The 23,354-nt window shown below is 40.4% G+C and overlaps 1 protein-coding gene across 2 annotated transcripts in view; it reads right to left on the bottom strand.

Moving 5' to 3' along the window:
* Positions 1–2,279: 2,279 nt before the first annotated feature.
* RAB31 (RAB31, member RAS oncogene family) overlaps positions 2,280–23,354 on the bottom strand; it is a 68,386-nt gene continuing 47,311 nt past the window's right edge. For both annotated transcript variants that reach the window (XM_031052867.2, XM_034063612.1), the window contains exons 5-7: positions 22,834–22,940; positions 17,775–17,884; positions 2,280–6,419 (exon numbers count right to left, since the gene is read on the bottom strand). In XM_031052867.2, the coding sequence (XP_030908727.1) occupies positions 6,322–6,419; positions 17,775–17,884; positions 22,834–22,940 (315 nt within the window). In that variant the 3' untranslated portion in view covers positions 2,280–6,321. The remainder of the gene's footprint in view (positions 6,420–17,774; positions 17,885–22,833; positions 22,941–23,354) is intronic.

Below are 23,354 nucleotides of genomic sequence, written 5' to 3'. Positions count from 1 at the left end.
TTTGATCAAGAACCCCGTTGTACATGAATGTATCCTATCACTGACGCCAAGTACTCAGGGAGTAACCAATTAACGGAGGCATTTGTACAAATACTTTCAGCCAGTCTGTCCTCCCATGGGTGTTGTAATGCTTTTAAGAAAATTGCTCTGTAGCTTTGCATGAAACAACAATGAGAGGGAAAAAAATAATAATCCTTGATCCTACTGTTCTCCTTTCAGGCAAGGGAGGGATTTCACAAACCTGGTAGTAGCCTGAACACTTCTGCAGATTAGCTGAGGGGGTGGAGGTATGAAGTGGATAGACGATTTCATCAGCCTTGCTGTCCTGATTTCAGAACAGTGCTCTGGCAATCACAGCAGGATCTGCTCTTTGCAGAAAGACTGAAGCTGCAGTCGTGATGATTTTGAAGGCCAAAATGTCAAATACCTTTCCTTAAGTAGCCTGAGACACAAAGCTCTATCTTTAGAAGGAAAGCAGAGGAGGTTTATTTTCCAGCCAATTGTATAGCTCCCCTGTCACTGCTAAATTAACTCTGAACTAACCTAAAGCACTACAAGAACATGCTTCCAAGCCATGTGAAACATCCCATTGACAACGCAAGGACTGATCCATCAAGGGGCACAAATCTTTCCACACTGAAGGGAAAAACAGTATTCACTTCTGATTTTCCAACACACTGGTAATAGTTGAAAGGGGCTTACTTATGCTTTCCTTAAATTAAGTACATAACCTTTTACAGTTTACAGTTATGTACCTGTGATCATTGTTGTTTATGCATAGCTGGAGATACGATACATATTTTTTTAATGTGATTATGAATGCTTTAAAGCAGGGAACAGTATCTTCAGGGAGTTACTAAACTCACAACCTGTGTAATCCCTTTTAAAATGCTCATTTCTCCTTACATAGAGCAACGTTCTGTTATTTGAGTTACTGTGCTTCTTGTGTACTGGTGTGCATTGCATTTATCATGGTGGTTAGAAAAGCTTTACTCCAAAAACCTGGTTTTCCTTAAAAAGCCAAATCAAATAAAACAACACACTTTCCCCCCCCCCAAAAAAAAAACCCAAACAAACCAAACAAAAACCAAGCCCCAACCCTTTATTCATATTTCTCATAGCTGTGAGAGCTGCTTTGAAAATATGAGCCAGACAGTCAAAAAACTGGTGAGTTCAAAGACCTCTTGAAACAATAGCACTAAGAGGTATGAAATACTGCATACTTCTTTAGGGAGTGTTAATTCTTAACTCCTAAACACAAGTTTAAGGGACATAAAGGAGGGGGAAAAAATTAAATGTACCACCAAAATAAAAACATACTGTCATGGTTCAGCCCCAGCTGACAGCTAAACCTCACACAGCCACGTTTTGCCCCAGTGGAATAAGGGAGAGAATCAGAAAGGAGAAAGTGAGAAAAGGATTGAGATAAAGACAGTTTAACAGGTAAAGCAAAAGCCATGTATGCAAGCAAAGCAAACCAAGGAATTAATTCACTACTTCCCATTGTCAGGCAGGTGTTCAGCCATCTCCCAGAAAGCAAGGCTCCATCGCACATAATGTTACAACATCACTTTGAACATCCCCCTGCTTCCTTCTTCTTCCCACAGCTTTACATGCTGAACACAATGTCAGAAAGTATGGAACATCCCTTTGGTCAGTTGGGCTCAGCTGTCCTGTCTGTGTCCCCTCCCAGCTTCTTGTGCACCCCCAGCCTACTTGCTGGTGGGGTAGTGTGAGAAGCAGAAAAGGCCTTGGCTCTGTGTAAACACTGCTCAGCAACAATGAAAACATCCCTGTGTTATCATCACTGTTTCCAGCAGAAACCCAAAACATAGCCCTATACTAGCTACTATGAAGAAATTTAACTCTATCCCAGCCAAAACCAGCAGACATACAGAAGAGTGTATACGAGCCATACTAGTCAGGGTTGCTATTCAAAGAAGCGGCTACAGTAAATTCATTTTCTACTGACAGCAGCTGCTATTTTAACTTCCCAAGCTGATACTGCCACTCAGGTACCTCTCTTTTAATGGATAAATCAAACAACTTAGCAAAGGGATTTTCAGATAATCTTCTGGTTTGTGAAAGTTCACCTGCCCTGCAGGATCCCCCAGGAATGCACTGAGTTTCTGCTAAAAGGCCAGCCACTCACACTTCAAGTAGAGTTTAAATAACACATAGCCACCCACAGACTGCAGACAGCCCTTTTCCAAAACCAAACGATATGAAAAAAGGGACCTATTTTGTTCTGCTTTATTGAAACCAAAGCCACCCTGGAATCAGAGGTATTTAAAACATTTATTAGCATTAATCATTGGAGGTTAAATAAAACACAAAACCCCTGTATTTTAGGGAAAAAATATTATTAAGTATGATACAATTAATATGTAAAACAGAAGGTAAAATATTAACAGATTGCAGCATCCCATACATGAAGCGATTGGGTCCAGCCCAGTCAAAGCCCTTATATAAACAAAACAGAGGAGTACTTAGCAGGTGATTTTAAACTGACTCTGGTTTAAAAAATTAATGGTAGCATAGTAAAACATATCATCACTGTACTGAAAAAGTCTGATTATAGTCAGAATGCTTGCGTATCTACTACACACTTATTACAACATGCCACAAAGCATTAGTGAAGACAAGGGATGACAGGTAGCTTTTCTAGGTATAGAAACAGCCCCATGTTACATTATAGCACTTTAGAGAGACTTGCTGTACCATGAACAAAAATAATCAATTGTTTTTCCCCTTCTGATTTTTCTTAATGGGGTGTCACTTTCTTATTTCTGAGTCCCAATTCTTGAAAAAGAATGGCATTTTTTTGATGTCTCAGTCTGCAAGACAAAGTTTTTCTGTAATAAGCCATTTTCATGCATAAGAATGGCAAGTCAACAACTGTACCTATGTGCATCTCCATCTTCTTGCTACCTGTGATCTGTCACTTTAAGTTCATAAAAGTGAAATGACCATTAATAAAAAATGTACTTACAGAATACAATGCACAGTATATGACAACCAGACATAGTGAAAAAACACTACATGTCAGCATAACAATATAAAACTGTACTTATATACACACATGTATATGCAGAGCATATATGAAAACTAGTTCCTTTGTAATCTTGCTTTTAAACTAGTTCATGACAAGCCAGAAAAGCAAGTCACCCACAACTGGAAAGTCACAGTCTTGAGTCATGGTGCAAACAGGCTCCACCAAGCACCCCTGGTAGTGCAGCCCATGCCTCAATCCTGCTGCCAGTTCTCTAAAGAAATCCAATCTTGGACAAATCCAGCACCAGCTGGCCAACCTAGAACTGCAGTGTTATTATTATTAGTGCTCCTGTACAGTAATATAGTTTTTCACCAGACATTAACTACCAGAAGGAATTCCAGTTGCTGCTGAAAGTTTTGACCCCAAGTCTGGGGTTTTCTTGTATGTCATTCTGGCCGTTGATGAAGAGTGTTGGTACTTTCCAAACAACACAGGCAACAAAAGGAAGCAAAAATCATCAATTTGACTTTTGTAAATCATGATTTTTTAAACAAATTGTCCCCCCATTTGAAGAGGAATGTTAAAGCTGCAGAGGCAACATCATTGTCAAAGCTGAGCCCTGTCTTCAAAGAAAACGTGAGCTGTTCTGCACAGCTCAGTGGCCTATTATTTTTTCACCTGTGACTTCCGAGTTCTCTCCTGAAGCTCACCATAATCCAAATCTCAAGAACTTACACAATCAGAACCCTTACCCATTTAAATCTTTTCCTTGACTATAAGCAGAGTAAGGTCATCTAGATTTGGCTGACCAAAATCAGAAATATCTTTGTGTCTACCTGGCCAGCATTCGAATTTTAAAATCTGCCAGAGATCCATTGCAAGAACCTTCAATGTTAACTTATCTTAAAATATGACTCATAAACCTGTTTGGATTCACACACAGCTCAACAGCAGCTGTGAGAGCTGGTTGTTCAGCACAATATCCCATACAGATCAGCATTGATTGCCAGTCCCAGCATAAGTTACAATACACAAGGTACTCGCAGAATTGTTTTACAAAGCTTTCAGACATCTCAAGCAGGGTTTAATGAGTCTTGAGATGTCACATTAAAAAGAAAGACTAAGCCACAAAGATTTATGAAAGCTTAAAAATGAGTTATGCAGAACTGCTATAGGCTGAACTCAAATTTATAACACCTCTAAAAATGGGATCTGATCTCACTTTGTTTTCTCAGTAACAGGACTAGCCTTTTACTGGGTTTTATTTAGGAAGAACCAGATCTCTTGCAGCATTGGGTCACAGATCTCATAAACTGTATGATTCTGTGATGTTGATAAACTTGAAATTTCTTTAGGGCTGAAGGCCAGGTTAAACTCTCCCTCCACAGCCAGGTGAAAGTCCAGGCACCGCTGGGAGACCTGCCTGTAGTAGGATGGGATAAAATGTTCCCTAAAGGAGCTGTCTCCTTCCCCAGCTACCAACAGTGATGATTGCTGAATTTTCACTTGCATAACCCCGGATTATCTGTGAAATAGTTGCTGCAATGAAGCAGTGACATGGGTCATTTATCATCACAGGAGACAGCTGAAAGCTTACTTCAAATACCCTTTCTCATGGTAGCTGTCTGAGTCTGTGTTATCCTATTTTCAAGTACAAGTGCTTTCAGGAGTCCAAGACATAGAAGAAATGGATTATATGTAAGAAAACAATGCAGTTTAGATTCTTAGATAAAATCAAGTTGGACATTTCCCACCTATAACTACTTCAAACCTTCTAAAGACAAAGAAATGTTCCCATTGATTTCATCTGGCTCTCCTTCAAGCCCCAATAATTAGTGCCATTTTATCAAAGCAATCTCACAACCAAGCAATAAGCTCTGGTTTTATGTATAAACACAGAAAGCCAGCTCTAGCCTGCCTGTTCGTGATTTATTGTGGAAAGTAGTTCTTCCATTTTGTTTGCTTTTTTTAAGTGCCCGAACAGAAGTGCAGGGAGGTTAATTTTCCTCCTAAGAGAACAAATGAATGTTGTGGAATGCAGGCTGGGCTTCGATTTTGTAGCCTGCATTTCTTACCCTAGTTCTGATTTCCAGTGAAATTGAAGATAAATTTGGATTTTATCATCTCAGTCACACACGTGCATAAAAGATGGAAGTGGAGAACACATACAGTTTTACATTATTTCGGGTTCATAACCACCTACTGGGTTTTGTTTTTCAACACTGCATCTTCAAGTGTGTCAAGCTCCAAAGGTATCACACAGCGGATCTTCCATAGCACATCCCCATGCGAGTGAAGAGCCTACTCTAAAAATTCACAGAATTACATTTGCAAAGAAACATTTTTGTTTGTTTTATTAGATTCCAGCCTTTGACCCCAAATTATACTGTGCTCCCTTCAGCTGTTTTTGTACAGAAATAGCACTCTTCCAAAGTGAAGACTGCTTGGAGTACAGCAGGGAGACCGCAAGGAGTGGGGCACTGTGGCACCCTCTTTTAGAGACCAAGGATGTGGTGTCTTTGAGCAGAGACAACTTCAGTCTGGGGCACAGCTCTGGAGAAAATCTGGTACACCGTGGAGATTAAGCTGGTGTTTAAGAAAGTCCATGCCCTAGAAAGGGAATCAATTCAGGCAAAGCATAGTGGGTGCTTCTGGAGCAGACTGGAACTGCATGGGGTCCAAGCAGTCTCTTTCATGACTACTCCTTCTGCCACATACACAGCACCTCCTGACACAGGTTAACGTTTAGCCTGTAAAAACTGCACTTGCTCATCCTTTGGATCCATTTTTGCTCTACTTAGCAAATTCAGTCAATTCTTGCTGATGTTTACCAAAAGTACAAGATGAAGCTACAGATTTAAAAAAATACTGAAGCAAAGTCCAGCTAGAAAGATGGCAGAGCAACTGTAAGCCAAAATTCAGGGCTTATATGGGGTTTTTTTCACCCTATTATTACAAAGAAAATTCTAAAAACATGCCAAGTCCACTTTGCAATGTAAGAAGGTAAGTTTTTGCAGCAAATCTAAATTTTATATATAAAAGGATCTTTTTATTAAAAAAAAAAGTCACTGGTTTGAACAGAGAATTGGAGTACTTTGACGCTTGTAATTTTGACAGGATATTAGAGAGGATTTTCCAACTAGGTTTTGCAAAATCCCTTTGAAGTAAAGCTTTCTGCTTCTGGTCCTTGTATTGCTGCTCATGGGAAGTATTGAAATTACTGCTTTCAAGATAAGGAGCCACGTCACCCAGATCACAAAGTCCCTCCTCAGTGAGAAAAGCAAATGGTGCTGTTTTTCAAGTAAATTTAAAGAGATCAAGTTGGGTCAGCAGCACCGCCTACCCGTCTGTGAAGTCTGCTTTCCAAGTTTGATGGCTCCATTGTTACCATTTTCATGAGGATCTAAGGGTGGAATCTGCCGACCTGAAACACAAGAGGAGACAATGAATTCCATTTTCCTCATGTAGTAAACAACACACGCAGTAGCAGAATGATTTAGTTTGCATAAGAATCCCATCTGTCAAACTTCACCAGAAGACAACTGTCTCCTGTGTACCTTGAATATTTTCTCTTGCATCCTTCTTATGAAAAGATTTTTACATTTAAAAACATGTATGAAATGTCTATTGAGAATGCATGAAATACATTGAAATTACATTATCCATGTATTTAAAAATACAGTTATCTTACAACTAAGAAGAATTCCCAGCTTTCTCCTAATTGCACTTAAATGTGAATGGTGCTAGTTTAGCAAGATCTTGCCTGCCCTAAATCGGCCTGCCATTTAGTCCTTGTACACAAGTTTTACAAAGCGCAGCAACTAAACACATGCTGCCTATATCTTAAAAATTAATCAATTCTCCGGACTGAATCCCTCCCTCCTTTGAGGGGTACCCATGCCTTTCCAGTTGAGAGCTTTGATTACTTACCCTTCCCCACAAACTCTCCTGACTTTTTATTCATCTTATGGGGCGATTATTTTAAATGTTTTAAAGAATTTCAGCCATCACAGCAGAGCTAGAGATATCTCCCAGGGGCAGAAGGCACTGGTCCAACTCCCTCCTCTGTGTGCCCTTCTAGAACTGCTGCATCTTTGTCTAGCTGGCTTCCTACTCATGGACAACATACAATGTGCTTGATAATTAGAATCGTAAATGGGAAAGAAGATCCTCCCAAGCCCAGTCTATCTTCTGTCTCTGGTGTGGGCCTGGCTTTTCCATTACACCCATTGTGTGATGTCTCCATCAGTTTCTTGGAGTCATGGTAACATACTTCTCATTACCTTGTAGATTTCCTGATTTTTTTTTCTGAAGTTTCATCTACTTTCTATGAATAATTCCTTGTTTTACTATTACGCATGTTAAATAACAAGAATTGAAATATTTAACATTTGCTTGTTATATGCCACTTTCAGGGAGCAGAAAGATCCTGTAAACAGCTCATCATAATCCAGGTGGATTTTACAGTTTAGGTTTACGCATCCTTTGCTGCTTTTATTCACAGCTCTCTTTTGGCAAATGTTCCATGAATTACGTATCTATATTGAAGTCAGAGTCCTACAAATTACCTGGGGATGCAGCTGTGGGAGGGTGAGTTTAAAGCATTCAGGTAAAATCTAAACCCAGTGAAATCAAACCACAAAATTTCATTTGTAAATCTTGTCACTAAATTACCTTTGGTCAAGCCCATCAAAATTTCACCTCTCTCAGTCAGTCTGAACAGGTATGTTATACAACAAACAAAAGCATGCCTTCTAAAGCAGATAATCTTGGCTGTTTTTACAAACTGAATGAGAGGGGGACAATTCCTCACATTACTAAGCTAAAGATAGTGTATTTGGTCCAACAGTGTGAGAAATGGGTATCTTGAGGGCTGAAGCATGCATAAGCACTGGCACTGCAATGCTGCACCCTATTCAGGTCACTAAAATATCAACTTCACACCTGGCTTACATTCTGTTTGGACTTCACCAACTTACTTGTGTTTGTAAGTGCCCTTCAAAATCAAATTTAAAGCAGAATGAGTGGTTATAGACACAGCTGTTACATGCATTAGTTCTGCTGGCTTTGTTTGGAGACTAAAGAGAATCCAGTAATTCTAAAACTACAGAGAATAAGAAGAATGTTCCAAGAAGGTAACACTGTTGTCGTAGAGACCTGCAGAGAACTTCTGCATCAGGTGCCTACTAATGCCAAAATGCTTTCAGCTCAGTCCTAACTACAGTAAAACCCCATCATCTGATCCAGAGCACAGTGTAGCCAAAAAATTGGAATCTACAGGCACAGTTTCCATAACATACCATACCCTTAAGCAAATGCTCTCTAAACATTTGGTTCTCCTAAACAGCAAGTTTAGAAGAGGAGAACTTTAACATGCTAACTACCTTAAGCCCACATTAAACACCTATATTGCCTCTATGTGTTTTTCATTCAGTGTTTCATACTTCTCATGAGTTTCAACTCTTTCCTACAGTACTCTTGATGTGTATGCAAAGAAACATGCTAACTTATCTTTGGAACAAAAACATTCCAGGTTTCAAGGTCAACGAGCACTTTGTCCAGCTCAGACCAGGACATAATATATGCCAGTAAGAATCACCTTGATGTATTTCATTTCTCAGAACAATAAAACCACAGAGATAACAACTACAAATAATAAAGAGAAAAAAAAATCTCTAGACATAATATTTGCTGATTAGTTATTCTGGCCTTTGATCTTCAGTGGTATTTGTCATTAACTAGCCCGTTTCTGTTGTTTGGACACCCCTTGAATTCAATACAAGGAAATAAACATTTAAACAGTCAAAACTTTTTTCAAGTTTAAGATTATAATTTTTAGTAACTTGTTTTTTTCTCATTTATGATTTCTTTTATTACCAGATTTATTAAACCCTTAAGTCATTTTAGTTTTAGTAACAAGACTTATCGCTGCCCAAGCAGCTTTCACCACCTGATGAGCAGTTGACAGGAGTAACTCTCTTGGAGTGTAAATTCAGTCTAACACCTGAGAACCAGCTCCATAGCAAATGATACAGTGATTTTCACCAAGGGTCAGGGGAAGCAAATAACAGTAATCATTCAGAAACCTGTCTGACTGATTGTCTCTCCCTGGGCCTCCTTGACAGCAAGACACTGTAACACAGAAAGCTTTAAGCAGCAGCAGAACACTGAAGGTGAGCAGTGAAATGCTGATCCTGCATCTACACTTCCTGCTTCTAAACCAGCTCAATCAGTATTGCTACCTAAAAGTGCCATGATCATCTGATCTTGTCATTCAGATCTTGATAAATATAGCACCAATATTGCTGACACCAACTCAAATGCAGCTGGCACCGAGTCAGGATCAACAGAGGTCATAAACTGAATTAATTTTAGAAGGTATATAAACATTTAAAGTGTGTATCTCACTGGTATACATGGTTCCAGAGCAATAAAAAATGCCCCTGTATTAGATAACCTACAGCATGGTTATCAATAATTAATCAGTATTATTAAATAATATTAAATATTAATATTGTTAATAATCAGCATGTTATTTCTTTCATGCAGTGGATGTCAGAAAGGAGCAGTAGTGCTCTGACATCCAGCCCTGCAATTATGTTACTGAAGGAATAAAAAGATTAAGGCAATTCTTCAAACTGAAAACTGCTCTGTTAAGAGAGAGTCAGCTCAAAAGGTGCATGGGAGATGGAACTCATCTGTTGCTTAACTTGAATATGACAAATTAGATCTCAAATAGAGTCTTTTCTCCATTTGGCAGAGCAGGACAGAACAGAACTAGACAGCTTCGCAAAGGCTACCAACAGTACGTCTTAAGATTCCAGATTAAAGAGCCAATCACACAGATAAAACCAATCTGCATACATTTACCTAAGAACTCTGCAGGTGAACTGGTTAAATAAGGAACTTAAGGATATACGATTACTGAGACAGCATAAAAATCCCATATGGTTCCCAATTCTGGTATTTCTATGGAGGAAGGCCAGCTGACTGCAATTTAAAAATTAGATTTTGCCCTTGTATTTATATCTGATCATATATTTGGGTTTCATTTTGCTAATGTTCGGACCATGCTTCACAGATTTCATGCAACAAAACTCTTTGTAACCATGCACCTCTACACATTTGTGCAGAGGTGTTGGTCTCCTCCATGATCTCACTGTAGTAAACACACGATGTGTGTAAAACAAGGGTCACAGGAAACTGCCCAAGTACAGAGTTACAGAAATTGTCATTTTTCTGAAGTGAAACCCCCAGGTTAACAGGTGAGAAGCACTAAACTGATTGCAACTCCTCCTTCCTGGCATGTTTGAACTTGGCTGAGGCAGTCCAGCATGAAGGTCAGGGTCTTCTCCAATGCCTGGTAGAATTCCAACTCCTACTGAATGTGAGATTTGCTGATGTAAAGAGATTAATCAGCACTCTGGGAGTTGCAGTTCTGAGGAAGCCAAAGGCAAAGAGATTGGGAAATGGGAGGGTGGGACAAGAGATAAACAAAATGGGAAGGAATTAAAATGAAAACTGGAGCAGGGAAGCCTGAGAGATGCAAGGACTGGGTGACAGCTCTGTGAGCAGAGTTGAAGAAAGGCATGGGGATTGCTTTGCTGCAGCTGGCAGCAGGATGCATCCTCACAGTAACAAAATCTGCTCTTTGTTCCTTTTTGAATGTGATGCTCCAGTTACAAGCTGCAGCATCCATTAGCTCAGAAAAATTAGGCTTGGAGTTGAGCTTTTGGCTTTAGGTTTGGGGTCTGTGTGCGTGTGTGTGTGTGTTTGGGTTTGGTTTGTTTGCTTGTTTGTTGTTTTGTGGGTTTGGTTTTTTAACATGAAACTAGTTTCATCATTGACCTGTACAAGACTGCATGAAAGGCTGGGAACAATCTGAAAGCTGAGCATAAGGACAAAACCCACCACTGGTTACCATGCTGACAAAGGGACAGACACAACAGTGCATTGAACAGATACTCGTTCAGGGTGAAAACAGATGTGCTGTGATGTGATTAACCCAAGCTGGCGCACCTGGATAAGGAAGTCCAAGTCCAAAAGAAGCACAGTCTTACTATCTTAACACAGCTAGAACAACTCTGCTAAGGGTCACAGGCAAGACATCACAGTGCTGCATGGTGGCTTTCTGCTCATTTCCCCCATCTATTCTCTTCCTGAAAATCACATAGAAATTCGTTTTTTAGGGAACTGTAGGAAGACGAAATATTCATTAGTTCAGGATGTGCAATCCATTTGACTCTGCGCTGGAGCAGCAGCCTGGCAGCTCCTACAGCTTAGGTGAGCTTTCCTCATGGCTCACCTCAGGAAAGGCAGACTTCTTCAAGTAGCTGTACAACAGCTATACAATGGCAGAACCTCCTCCTACAGTTGCTAGCTGTATCACAGCAAGGTGAGCCCCTGCAAAGCATTGCTCTCCATAAACCTCATTAATAAAGCACAGCCATCTGTGAAGGCATGGCAGAATGAAGCAGGCACATCTTATCCAACAGTTTTGGCATGTGCATACAAGACTTCCTGCACCTGTAGGATTTAGGACAGACACATCTTATCTCCCCAAATACTTTTATCCTTCGAAACCAGTTTCACCAGTATTTATGAAGTTCCCCATGACTCTCCCATGGGTTATAAAGTTTGGCCCACTTACCAGTCTCTACTTTCTTTTTCTCCCCATACTTGTAGTGAAGCAGGATTTCCCCAAGTGACAGAGATGACAGCTGTTTACTCCATGTTGTAAGCTTTCATGCAAGGTAATACATCTTTACAATAAAGGATATTGCATAACTAAACATAGTTAACTTGCAATTATTTTCATACTCCTAATAGCATCTCCAAGCATACTCTAACAGCATCTCCAAGCAAGAAAATAATGCAAAAGTGTAGATTGCTGACACTGAATTTCTTGCTAGGGGAAGCAGCAATACAAATAAATTTTGCTCATTTAATTAAAATCTGATGGAAAAAGAAAGAGAGAACTTTTAAATCTTACACGCATCAAAGTAAACAACAGAATTCTTAATTGCTTTAATTACTAAGAGATGCAACCTTAATTTGATGTCCTGCCTGTAATTAACATGACATTGTTTTGGTTTATTCACTAATTTATGTTAGAGAGCTCTCCTATGGTTGGAAAGAAATCCAGGACCTCACACATTTGGCTTCGGAAGTAGTCCAAAGGCCAGCAAGTTTTGCTCCATTCATTAAAATTTGAGAGCAACAGGGGAGCTAACCCTAGAACAGGGAGCATGAACTGTAAAGAACATAACCTCAAACATAAATTAGGGCAATGTTTTTCCATCCTTTCACAGGGTGTTCACAGGTGAACACCCCCTGCAGAAACTCAGTTATGACCTTGGGCTGCCTGAAAAATGGTGTGAATTTCTTTGTAACATAAAGGTACTTTCTTTTCTTCTTAGACCTCTCCAAAGTAGTTCACAGATAGCAAATCACAGGACGAAAACTACCATACTCTTCACTCACAAAGCCTAAAAACTGTCCACCTGCAATTGTACCCATCCAAGTCCATCTAAATCAGCACAAACAACAACGTCCGCTGGAAAGGATCCCTCCCCATTCCACAGATGGGCGTTCCACAAATTCCATTCTGGTTTGTCCAGAATACAACTGGTTAAATTGTGAGCTCCACAGACTGGATTTGAGGTTTGGGTTTTTTTTCCTAATCTCCTGGTATTTCTAGGAAACGAATATTTGGGTTACATTAAATATTCAATATATGAGCTGCTGGCAAAGCATCACAAAATCAATAGCTTCATACATTTATTAACTGAGCATTTACCACATGAAAGGATATATCCTGAGACAGAAACTCTCTGCTCTAATTAGGAAGCCTCATCTAGGAAGAGCATCCTTATCTGGATTTTTAATCCTGCCTCTCCTTCTCATAGTACTAGCATCAGTAAGACTGAGCATGCTAACAACTCTTTACCACAATTTCCATAGAGCGATTCTGACAATTTCTCTCCTTGCTTCCCTCTCACCCTTGACAGAATATGCTGAAATGCTTCAATTGTGCCCCTTTTGGTAGAACAACAATCTTCAACATATTCCAGACTTCAAAGATATTATGCATGCCCATCATCTGCTTCTTTTTGCTTAAGCACAAGCATATCTCACATTTTACTTGGCTAGGCGGTGTTCTTCAGCAGTTCACTCATCCCACGGCCTATTTACCTTTGGACCTACTGACGCAGACTGGTATTAACCTGGGAGGTACAGCCCCAGCTCTACCATTTATAGAGGATGGCTTTTACGTGATCTTCTCTTTCGTATCTGGGGCATCTTCACGTTAAGGTAACAGGCAACATACACAGGCTGAGGAGAAGCAGCTGGTTGTGTACTACACTTTAATAAGGTAACTAAGGCTTATTTGAGTTCTTAAATGAATGGGTGTCTGAAAATTGCAAGGGTGTGATTGCTACTAAATGACAGTATGCTTGGGACAGCTTATTTAGTCATGGAAAACCAGCCAGTTTTAATGGGTAAGCTGCCTTCCCAAACACAAGCAGTGGTCAGCAGACTAAAGCCCCACAACCAAGAAGGGGCAACACAGAAATGGTATGATCAGCTGCACAGGCACAGCTTTATACTGTATTGTACTGCTATTGGATAAATGCATTCCAGTCATTTTTGCTGCTGCTGAAGTATAAACCAGCAACAAGGAACTGCTGCATGTATGATTCGTCTAAGGCTGGGAATAAAAAATTAATAACATTTGATCCTATAGACAAGCAGCTATTAAAAAAGAATTACTGGAACACATGAAAAAACACTACAGTAAAGCCCTTTTTATGTCAAAAAACTTTCAAGAAAGACACTGGAAAAAATTTAGAGCGAGTGGGGAATATACAAGTGTACTAAAATTATTCTTTTCTTGTTTACAGGGAAATCAAACTAGCCATGTGACGTTTCACAAACACTATGAGCCTTCAGCCAGGCACTACTAAATGTAACCAGAGGAAGTGTAGTGGCTTGCTATCTGAAATCACAGGGGTACAACAGACAGCCAGGAGCTGCATCCTATTATGCAGCTCAGAGAAAATTCTCCAGCACAGAGAACACCAACTTTGCTGACTCTTGTGCTTAGTCTGCTTCTTCAGCCTTATTCACCTGAGCGCACAGACTGCAGAGTCCCTCTCCTGCCAGACTGGCCCCATCTTCAATCAGAAACTTCTACTCTCACATCCTGTATTTTCTTGAGAAGAGTTAAGGACAATGGATTTGTGCTGAGACTGTGATTTAGACATCCCTCAGGGCAGTCAAATCCTCAAATCCTGGGAGAAACTTATCATAAACATCTTTCAAAAATAGCGTACTGTAATAACCTCAGAAACTAAGCGATGTCTCTCTATATATAATATCTATAATTTATCCAAGATTTATCTGATTGTCAGCAAAACATCCCAGTTCCCCTTTTATTTTCCACCTTCTTAATATCATTATGTTAAGTTTTTCCCATTATACTATGTCACTCTGTTCACAACACTTTCCCTGAAAAAAAGACAATTCTTAGATACTCTAGGAAGGAAAAATGATTATGTTCACATGCCCCTGGGAAATGAAAATCATAAGCAAGCAGGAGGTAAATTTTTTTGCTAAATTAAAATGTAGTTTTATCCTTTCTGTTTGGGGTATCAATTTTTAGAAGGTTTTTAATTGAGAAATTCTCCACACATGTTGGAATATCCTTCCAAATCCAGGCTGTAAAATAGACAACATGTACAGCCTACCTACAATATCCAAGGTAAACAGAAGTTGCTGACTCTCTGTTCAGAGACTGGAGAGCTGGAGCCCTTGAAGCTGAAGCTGACTGGGACACACCATGCTCTTCTACAACAGCACAAAGAGAAGGGCACACACTCTTGGGCAGCATAAATGCAAAAACAGAGCTGCAGCATGACTTCTAGGGCCCCACATGAACAAAATCATTCAACAGTGTAGGAGACATGGCCACAGAGGGACTTCATAGACTTGTGAAGGTAGAAATACTGCCATCAGCTTGGGCTGGACAGGATCTCTTTGAAATTGCACTGAAGTGGTGTGAAACATCAGAAAGTTACCTATATCCTCTGCCCAGTTACAACCATACTGATTAATTCTCTTGCTAGTTAAGCAGGTTTCCAGTATATTTCTATAAACATACGCTACCAATTCTCTCCTTTCTCTCCACTGAGTACTTGATAAGGTCATGAGTACATCCACTGAGACCAAATACTTCTATATATAGAAATAATTGCCTGTGGAATTAAGTGCACTTGCCTGGGTATCTAGTTCATACTAAACTTAATTTAGCTGATTCTCCTCATCTGTTATATCCATTATTAGGGACAACGTATGCTGCCAGCTGCAGCACTGCCTATCAAAGGCAGAAACTAATTAACTAATTGTGTGGCAAGGAGGAGTTCCTCTGTGGGAACATTCACAACCATCAGGTGCAGACAAACTATCACAGGGAAGAACCAGTTCCTCCAGACAGCCATGTTACACACTCCTTCATAAAGGAGGCAAAAGGAAGGTAGTGTACTCTAGGAACATCAGTTCTCATTAACTGCTTCAAATACATCCCACGCAAACAAAGCAAACATTTGAACAGACCCCGTCTCAGGCAAAGTGCAGTAGATAATATGAACTGATTGTGAATATAGGAAATGAAACACAACTTTAGAAGAGGCTTTAGGGAAGCAACATTGAGCTTCTGGACATGCTGCGCTCCAAAGCAGGATTCATGGAGAGGAGGAACCACCAGAAGTGGAAGAGGATCAAGTCATGAAGCTCTGAAGTAATCTCAACCCTTACAACAAGCCTGAGGATCCAGAGAGAGCAAACCTATGTCACTGCAATGTCTTTATCATTCCTATGATTATTGAAAGGTTGTGGAGAATGAGAGAGGTTCCCTACGACTGAAGAAAGGTGGATGTTGTACATGTCTTCAAAAAGGGCAGTAACAAGCCATGGATCTATGGGCTGGTTAGCCTTACCCAGCTTCCTGGGAAAACCATGGAGCAAATCCTCTCAGGAACTGCTTCTGAGTACATGAAGGTGAAGAAGTGACTGGAACCAGTCAGCACAGACTTACCAAAGGTAAACCATGTCCAACAAAACTAGTTGCCCTAAATAACAATATGACTGAATCTGTGATTGAGGGAGAGCATTGGATGTTTCCCACTTTGACTTTATCAAGGCTTTCCAGATTTCCTCCTTCACAGCATACTGGTGGTATATCCAAGTTATATAGCCTAGATAGGCAGACTGCTAGCTGTGTGAAAAACTGGCTGAATCATCAGACTTAAAGGCCAGTGGTTAATACTATGTAACTACCTGTAGGCCAGTTATAAGTGAAATCCATGCTTAATACCTTTTACCAGTGGCCTGAAGGAGGAAAACATATGCACCCACCTTAACCCTCAGATGATACACAACTCACTGGCACATTCAATACCCTTGAGGGCAGGGCTGGTCTTCAGAGGGCCTTAGGCTGGAGACAGGAATGGGCCAACAGGAGCCTTATGTGGTTCAGAAAGGACAAATGACAAGCCCCGTTTGTGGGAAGGAAGAGCCCTTGGCTAGGAGACAGGCTGGTGACTGGCTGCCCAGGAAGCCACTCTGCCGAAAAGGACCTGAGGGCAACAAGCTGAGCATGAACCAGCAGTACCCTGGCAGCAAAGATGGCCAACAGCATCCTAAGTTACACCAACAAGAGCAAAGCCAGCAATGAGGTGAAGTGGTTATCCCCTTCCAGATATGGTCCAACACAAGCTGGTTAATACATCCAGGCTGGGGCTCCACAATACAAGAAGAATGTTGACAAACTGGCACAACTTCACAGGAGGTCCACCAAGACAGTCTGGAGCACTTGCCCTGCATGGAAAGGCTGAGGAAAAGGGGCCTGGCTGCGGTTCAGGCTGGAGACAAGATGGCCATGGGGGACTGCAAAACTGCCTGTCAGTACCTATGGGAAGGGCTGTTAAGAAGACAGATCCAGGCTCTTTACTGAAGTGCATTCAGGACAACGAGCAATGGTGGCCATGAATTGAATCAGGAGAGGTTTGGACTTCATGCACTGGCAGGATGCCACTGTGAGGACTATTTAAACACCAGATTCAACTGCCCAGAGGGGTTATGGAATCTCTGCTCTCAGGCCCAGACAGACAATAGCCAGAACAACCTGGTCTGAATTCACTATCAAGTCTGCTTTGAGTGGGAGGTTAGACTGAAGGTCTCCTAAGGTCCTTTGCAGCCTGTGAGGTCCTTCCTACTTGCAGGCAGAGACCAAAACTGGAACCCCTAGAAGGCAAACTGAACAAGATGTCTTTTCTTGTCCTCATGAGGAATGTCAGCCTCAGCTTGCCTAAAAGACCTGGAGAGAAAACATTCTTTTTAAACAGATTCCACTGCAATGACTGTTCTCTACTTATCACAGTCCTCCAGATGCATTTCTCAACATTTAAGTTTTTATCAACATGATGATAAGATCAACAGTATCAGCCCTATAGCAGGCTTGGTCTGAAACAGAAGATGTGACCCCAGTCAGGATTTATATACAGATTTAGAAGCAATAGGCTTATTCCGTATCTACTATGCTTTGCTCTGGTGTATTCAAAGTCATTCTTAGTTTATATCAGCATAAAATACAGCCATGCGACTTGCCCAGTGGATTTCTTGATGTCCTTGGGAAAAAAGCTGTTAGATTTGAAACAGACAGCTATTTTTCAGAAGGCAATCACAAATAAAAAAATAAATAAATAGAGCATTTACTTACTTATTCCTTGAAAAAGTTCTTCAATGTTAACAGCATTCTTTGCACTGGTTTCAACAACAATTGCACCTATAGATTCTGCGTATTCTTTGGCATCCTTCATAGGAACCTCCCTACAAAAAAAACCAAACAAGAACATAACAAATTTTGAATACATAATCAAACACAGCGCAACCAGAAAAGCATTAGTATGCTGTTCTCTGCAAAAGCAGTACAATCTTTCTTCTTCTTACGGCATCATCGTGTCCTAATATCAAAATTTCACCAGTGATTGAGTTACAGTTTTCTTGGCCTTGATGCTGAATCCATGCCTTGAAAAAATTAAGATAATTTAAATGATGACCCCATTTGTTTGTTTTTTTTTTTATCAAACTTGACCATGATAAAAAAAGCATTAAAACACAAGAGAAAAGACACAAAACTCTGCTGACCCAGGCAGCAACCGGCACTACCCACACCAACTGTTTAAACAAGACAGGGTATGACCATTGTGGAAGAACGTGTGTCTAAGTGTTTGCAAGCAGTGAGAAAACAAGGGAGATTCTGAAAGAAATATGGAAGCCACTGAGTGAGCACACAGGCAAAAACAATCTGGGACTGCCAGATTCACTGGGGAGTGACCACCATTCTGTGCCATGTCACTGCAGTGATGCCATCTTAAAATCACTGGCAGAACGTCCTCACTTTGTAGCCATCACTTCAATGTCAAAAGCTGGTAAATGCAGTTTACAACCTGCAGGAGACCTCTGCTTCAGATACAAAGCCAAGCCCCCTGCTGACCCTGGATTTGCCTGAACCAGGTGGCAAAGCTGAATCTGCCCATGTTTGCTGCTGTCCAAAACCACCACTATTCCTGGGACTGAACACACTAAGGTGTATCCAATCAGGGGAGAGACACTGAAACACCAGGCTGCCAGCCTTATTTTTCTTCCAGCTGTTCTATACACCAACTGCTGTGATTTGTGTGGCTTTACAGCTCTGTTGCACATGCTGCTCTGATGTACCAATCCAGAGACTCCCAGTGCATCTTCCTCCTAGTATGACTGCCTTGGGCTTTGACAGAAGGTATCTAGGTGGGAGCACAGCAATGCAATTTCACAATTAGTTTCTGAAGGTATGTATTTTAAATTAATCAAACCTCCTGCTCATGGGAAATGTGCAGAGAGGCAGAATAATTGCCTGGTTTATTACAAATGGTTTTTCAAAAATTAGCCTGCAATTCCAGTATCTGAATTCAGAGCTTGTTTCCATGACTTGCTTCTTTGTATTATACATCTTCTTATTGCAAAGACACAGGGAAAGCAGCATTCCCCTTCCTATTTCTGTAACGGCACCCTGGCCTTGTTTATGAAAGGTACCACCATCTGTGGATGGCCCTGGAGATAACGAAAAAGGAATGTACCTGTGTAAGATAATATTCAAACAACAGTAAAGGAAGAGTAGTGAGAGCATAAGGTTATGTAATGAAGACTGTCAACTTGCTGTAATTTAGATGAGGAAGCAAACTTCAGGAATTGAAGACATGGTTCAACAGCAGCCAAGTGACCATATCCCAAGGAAGTATCACACCACTTCTTAGCCCCATCTGATGACATTTCTAAAGGAGGCCTATAAGAATCCACAGCATGTGGTCAATAAGCATCATGCCATCCAGTGTTGCCAGCACCAAGAGGGCTGCATACATCAAGTAGAGTTAACATAATCTGGATGTCAATATTGCTAAGATGCTACCTTGTTAAAAGGAGAAGCATAAATGCTTGGCCTCTAAGCCTAGAGATGAACACACGCAAGATAGGGTGAAGAGAAGAAAGCAAGAACCATCAAGCGGAGTGCTGGGAAAGTGTTATTCCACAGCTACTGGGAAAGGCAGAGGAATACCTATTCTGAAAGATGCAAACTACATCATAGAATCATAGAATAGTTAGAGTTGGAAAGGACCTTAAGATCATCTAGTTCCAACCCCCCTGCCATGGGCAGGGACACCTCACACTAAACCATGTCACCCAAGGCCCTGTCCAACCTGGACTTGAACACAGCCAGGGATTGGGCAGCCACAGCTTCTCTGGTCAGCCTGTTCCAGTGTCTCACCACTGTCATAGCAAAGAACTTCTTCTTTGTATCTCATCTAAATCTCCCCTGTTTTAAGTTTGAACCCATTATCTATTCCAACCATTGTATTGATTCAATTTCCCTTGAGATTTTCTGAATAATTACTGAATAAAGAAATATTCTAGAAGCAGAGAGGGAAGATCTGAGCATGAAATTCTGCTGAATTCTCTTAACCAAGGATCTGGTAATTTCCAGTGAACACTATTTCTTAAGAATGTGTGCCACGTTTTTTAAGGAAGTAAAATACTTGTAGCTGCTGTTATGACTACTGACTTTTATAATGCTCAAAAAGTATTTTGAACACTTAAAACAATTTAACACTGAAATCTCAGCTTCTGTCTTTGAAATTACTTTTTAATAACCTGTCAGAGGACAGGACACATATCAGAAAGAAAAGTCTATTACTATTACTTATAGAATGCCAAACACTCAACAGTACTAAAGTTGACAGCACTATAGCAAAGATGAGGATTTTTACTAAACAAAATTGCTTGTCCCCCTGTAGAAATTCCTTCAATACAGAGGAGAAATTTACTTCAACAGAATGCCAAGATCTGCTGATAGCCTAATTAACAACACTGAGAAAAGCAGCATGACCCCTAAGTGTCCCACATCCATCCTGGCAGCTCAAAACCAAATTTTAGATGCTAAATGAGCAGGGTAACATGGTGAATGATTATGAGAAATAGTGTCAGTCTTTTCCCAAAGGAGGATAATCAGTTCTTATTGCTTCCATTCATTCCTCCTTATATTATATCTTCTCCAGTCACAGAGAAGGCAGAATCAAATCAACTTGAACCAGGTCAGCCTGTCCTCTTTTGCATCTATTCACATTGGTCTTAAAAGCAGCTGTCTCTCCGACATCCACCAAAACATCTGCCAAAAGCTGTACAAAACCAAAGGGAGATGCCAAAAATGCATACGAACAGCAGCTTGCTCCTGTGTGCTCCCATCATCTTATTTATAATTTCTCTGTGCCCAAAGGCATACGTATTTTCTACTCATTGGAAACAATCTGATAAATTGGTGACACATTTCACCTGAAATCATTTTTCCTGAAGTAAATTTGAAGACATAAAGCAGTCAGAGAATGTGTACAGCTACAGATGTTGCATAAACAATCAGATTTCTGGAAGGACTGTGAAAACATATCACATACAAGACAGTCTGCTCTCTATTTTTCAACCAAAGTCTCTTTAGCTGGACATCACTGGATGACTTCAGAAATTAAAATGGCTGGGGGATGCAAAAAAAAAACAGCTGCATGAAAAAATATTCTCAAAACTATTCATAATTATGGGGAGAAAAAAGCCCCCTCCCTATAAATAATAAAATTAGAAAAGGAATAAGAGACATTAGTTCACAGGGTACTATGAGGACCATTCAAACACCAGAACATTTTGTGCATGGAAAAGCTGTACTGGCTGAATAGGAGCAAGAAACAGATGATCAGCAATCAGTAAACAAGTACTGTTTGAGAATAACATGGTGGGAAGATCACAGTCACTCTGTAAGGAACTCCACTATTCCCACAGCTTTTCTGGGCTGCAGGGATTTCTTCATGTCCTCAGGTTAACCTCTCCTTGTGGAACAGCACTTAAAAGCTTGCTGCCATGGCAAATGCTACCAAAAGCAGGGTGAGGGCTGGTTATGGATTCACCTGCAATTGCTGCCATTTGTCACAATCTCCAAACTTATTGCCCTTGATTTAATCAGGCAATTGTATTCTGGGAACACTTATGCAATAAGTTTAAAGTGACTCTCAGGGCAACTGAAAACTCATATTTGTACGAACTGGGTTTTGGGTTTATTTTAATAATCATCCTTTTTTCCTGCTTCATATTTGGAAACTTATGTTTTGTCTTAGAGCACTCAGTTTCACCATGTTGACAAACATCATGCCAATATACTGTCTCCCCGATTCTTAGCCAAACAGAAACCAGGAGTCTTCTAGAATCAGGGCTTGTTCTGGTCTTACAGGAATCAATGACTCACAGTTTGTATTGGTTCATGGCTGATGGGGGCAGGGGTGGGCAAAGAAAACAACCTCCCAAAAAAACCCAAAACACCTATGCCTTGATTAAATAAAGCCCTGCATCACTTGAAATTACACACATGCTTCAGGGCTCTGGTGAACCCAGACCAACATAACGATTATAAAACAACAGGGGGATGTATTTCAACAACCATAGGAGCCTATGAGATCCTAAAAGGAAAACATCAAATATGAATGTTAAGTCTGTACTCATAGTTGAAGCAAGAAATTAGAGTTGTGGGCTGACACAAAGGATCATTCCTGTACAGCAGAATGTGCTTCCATTTCCAGAAAGGATAAATCCAAATCCAAAATACAGCTAACAAGCAGAAGAGTGACTGGCTTCACCCTTATGCCAAACAGCACCATGGCAGCTCTTCTGCAGGAGTGCAGACACAACCATCCCCTTTTACTCTGGAGGTTCTTTGCTTCATGCTGGTGACACAAGTTTTGCTTGAAGTTATGCTCCTAAGAAACAAAAATGCACTTTCTGTGCCCAGTATTTTGGGACAGTTTCAGTTGTGGCAAAGCACAAGTTCTTGAAGGTTCTCCGTGAATAACATTATTCTACCTCAGGCCCATCCTAGCTCTACACTGCTGGTTTTGCTCATCGCTTCATATGTTCTGCACCTTTTCATATGAATGGAACATAATAAAGAAAAAGAGAATACCTCTCCTTTCCAAACGGTTCAGCAGCCAAAGGGTGTAGATTGCACAAATACATAGGAAGGGCAGTAAAAGAGGGATAAAAATAAGTATGTAATTCAAATTGTGCTGCTGCTGGCAAGTTTGTTAGGAAAGGCTCAATAGAGCTGACCAAATTTACATACTGTTGTAACAATGGTACAGATTGGTTACCTGAAGGAAGGAAACAATATAGTTACTGCAATCACAGCAACAACAAAAATAATGTATTACCTGATATCAGAAAGATCACATTTGTTTCCAGCAATGGCCATTACAATGTTTTCAGGACCATGTTCTTTTAGTTCTTTCACCCATTTCTTCAAAGTGTGAAACGAATCCTAAGTCAGAGAAACAACAAGCTAAAAGCCAAGGCTCCATTGATGTATTTGCTTATTTTGTGAAGTTAGAGGAACACAGCTTTGACAGTATTAATGCAATAATAACTTTACAGATCACAAGACCAGATCACTGTACTTATGTAATCTGCTTTTTAAACTTTAGGTTATACAACTTCCAAAATTAATCTTGAACTTGGACACTTGCCCCTTTGCCCACCTCCCCTTCCCCTCTCCCCCAAAGCACTGAATGTTTTTCTTAAACTTTCTTTTTTTGGCTAGTAGCCATTTCCTTCACTTTTAATGGGAGCTTCATTTATCTCAGTTCTGTCCAGTGAGTTAACATTCCAACCACTGCATATTTTCAGTAACACCCAGGACAGCTTTCACAGTGACACTCCTCTCCCCTCTTCTCTG

Source organism: Melopsittacus undulatus, chromosome 1 (assembly GCF_012275295.1).
Source record: "Melopsittacus undulatus isolate bMelUnd1 chromosome 1, bMelUnd1.mat.Z, whole genome shotgun sequence".
In the NCBI taxonomy this organism is placed as follows: Eukaryota; Metazoa; Chordata; class Aves; order Psittaciformes; family Psittaculidae; genus Melopsittacus; species Melopsittacus undulatus.
The sequence above is the reverse complement of the archived record's forward strand: the minus strand, read 5'-3'. Positions and strand labels throughout refer to the sequence as shown.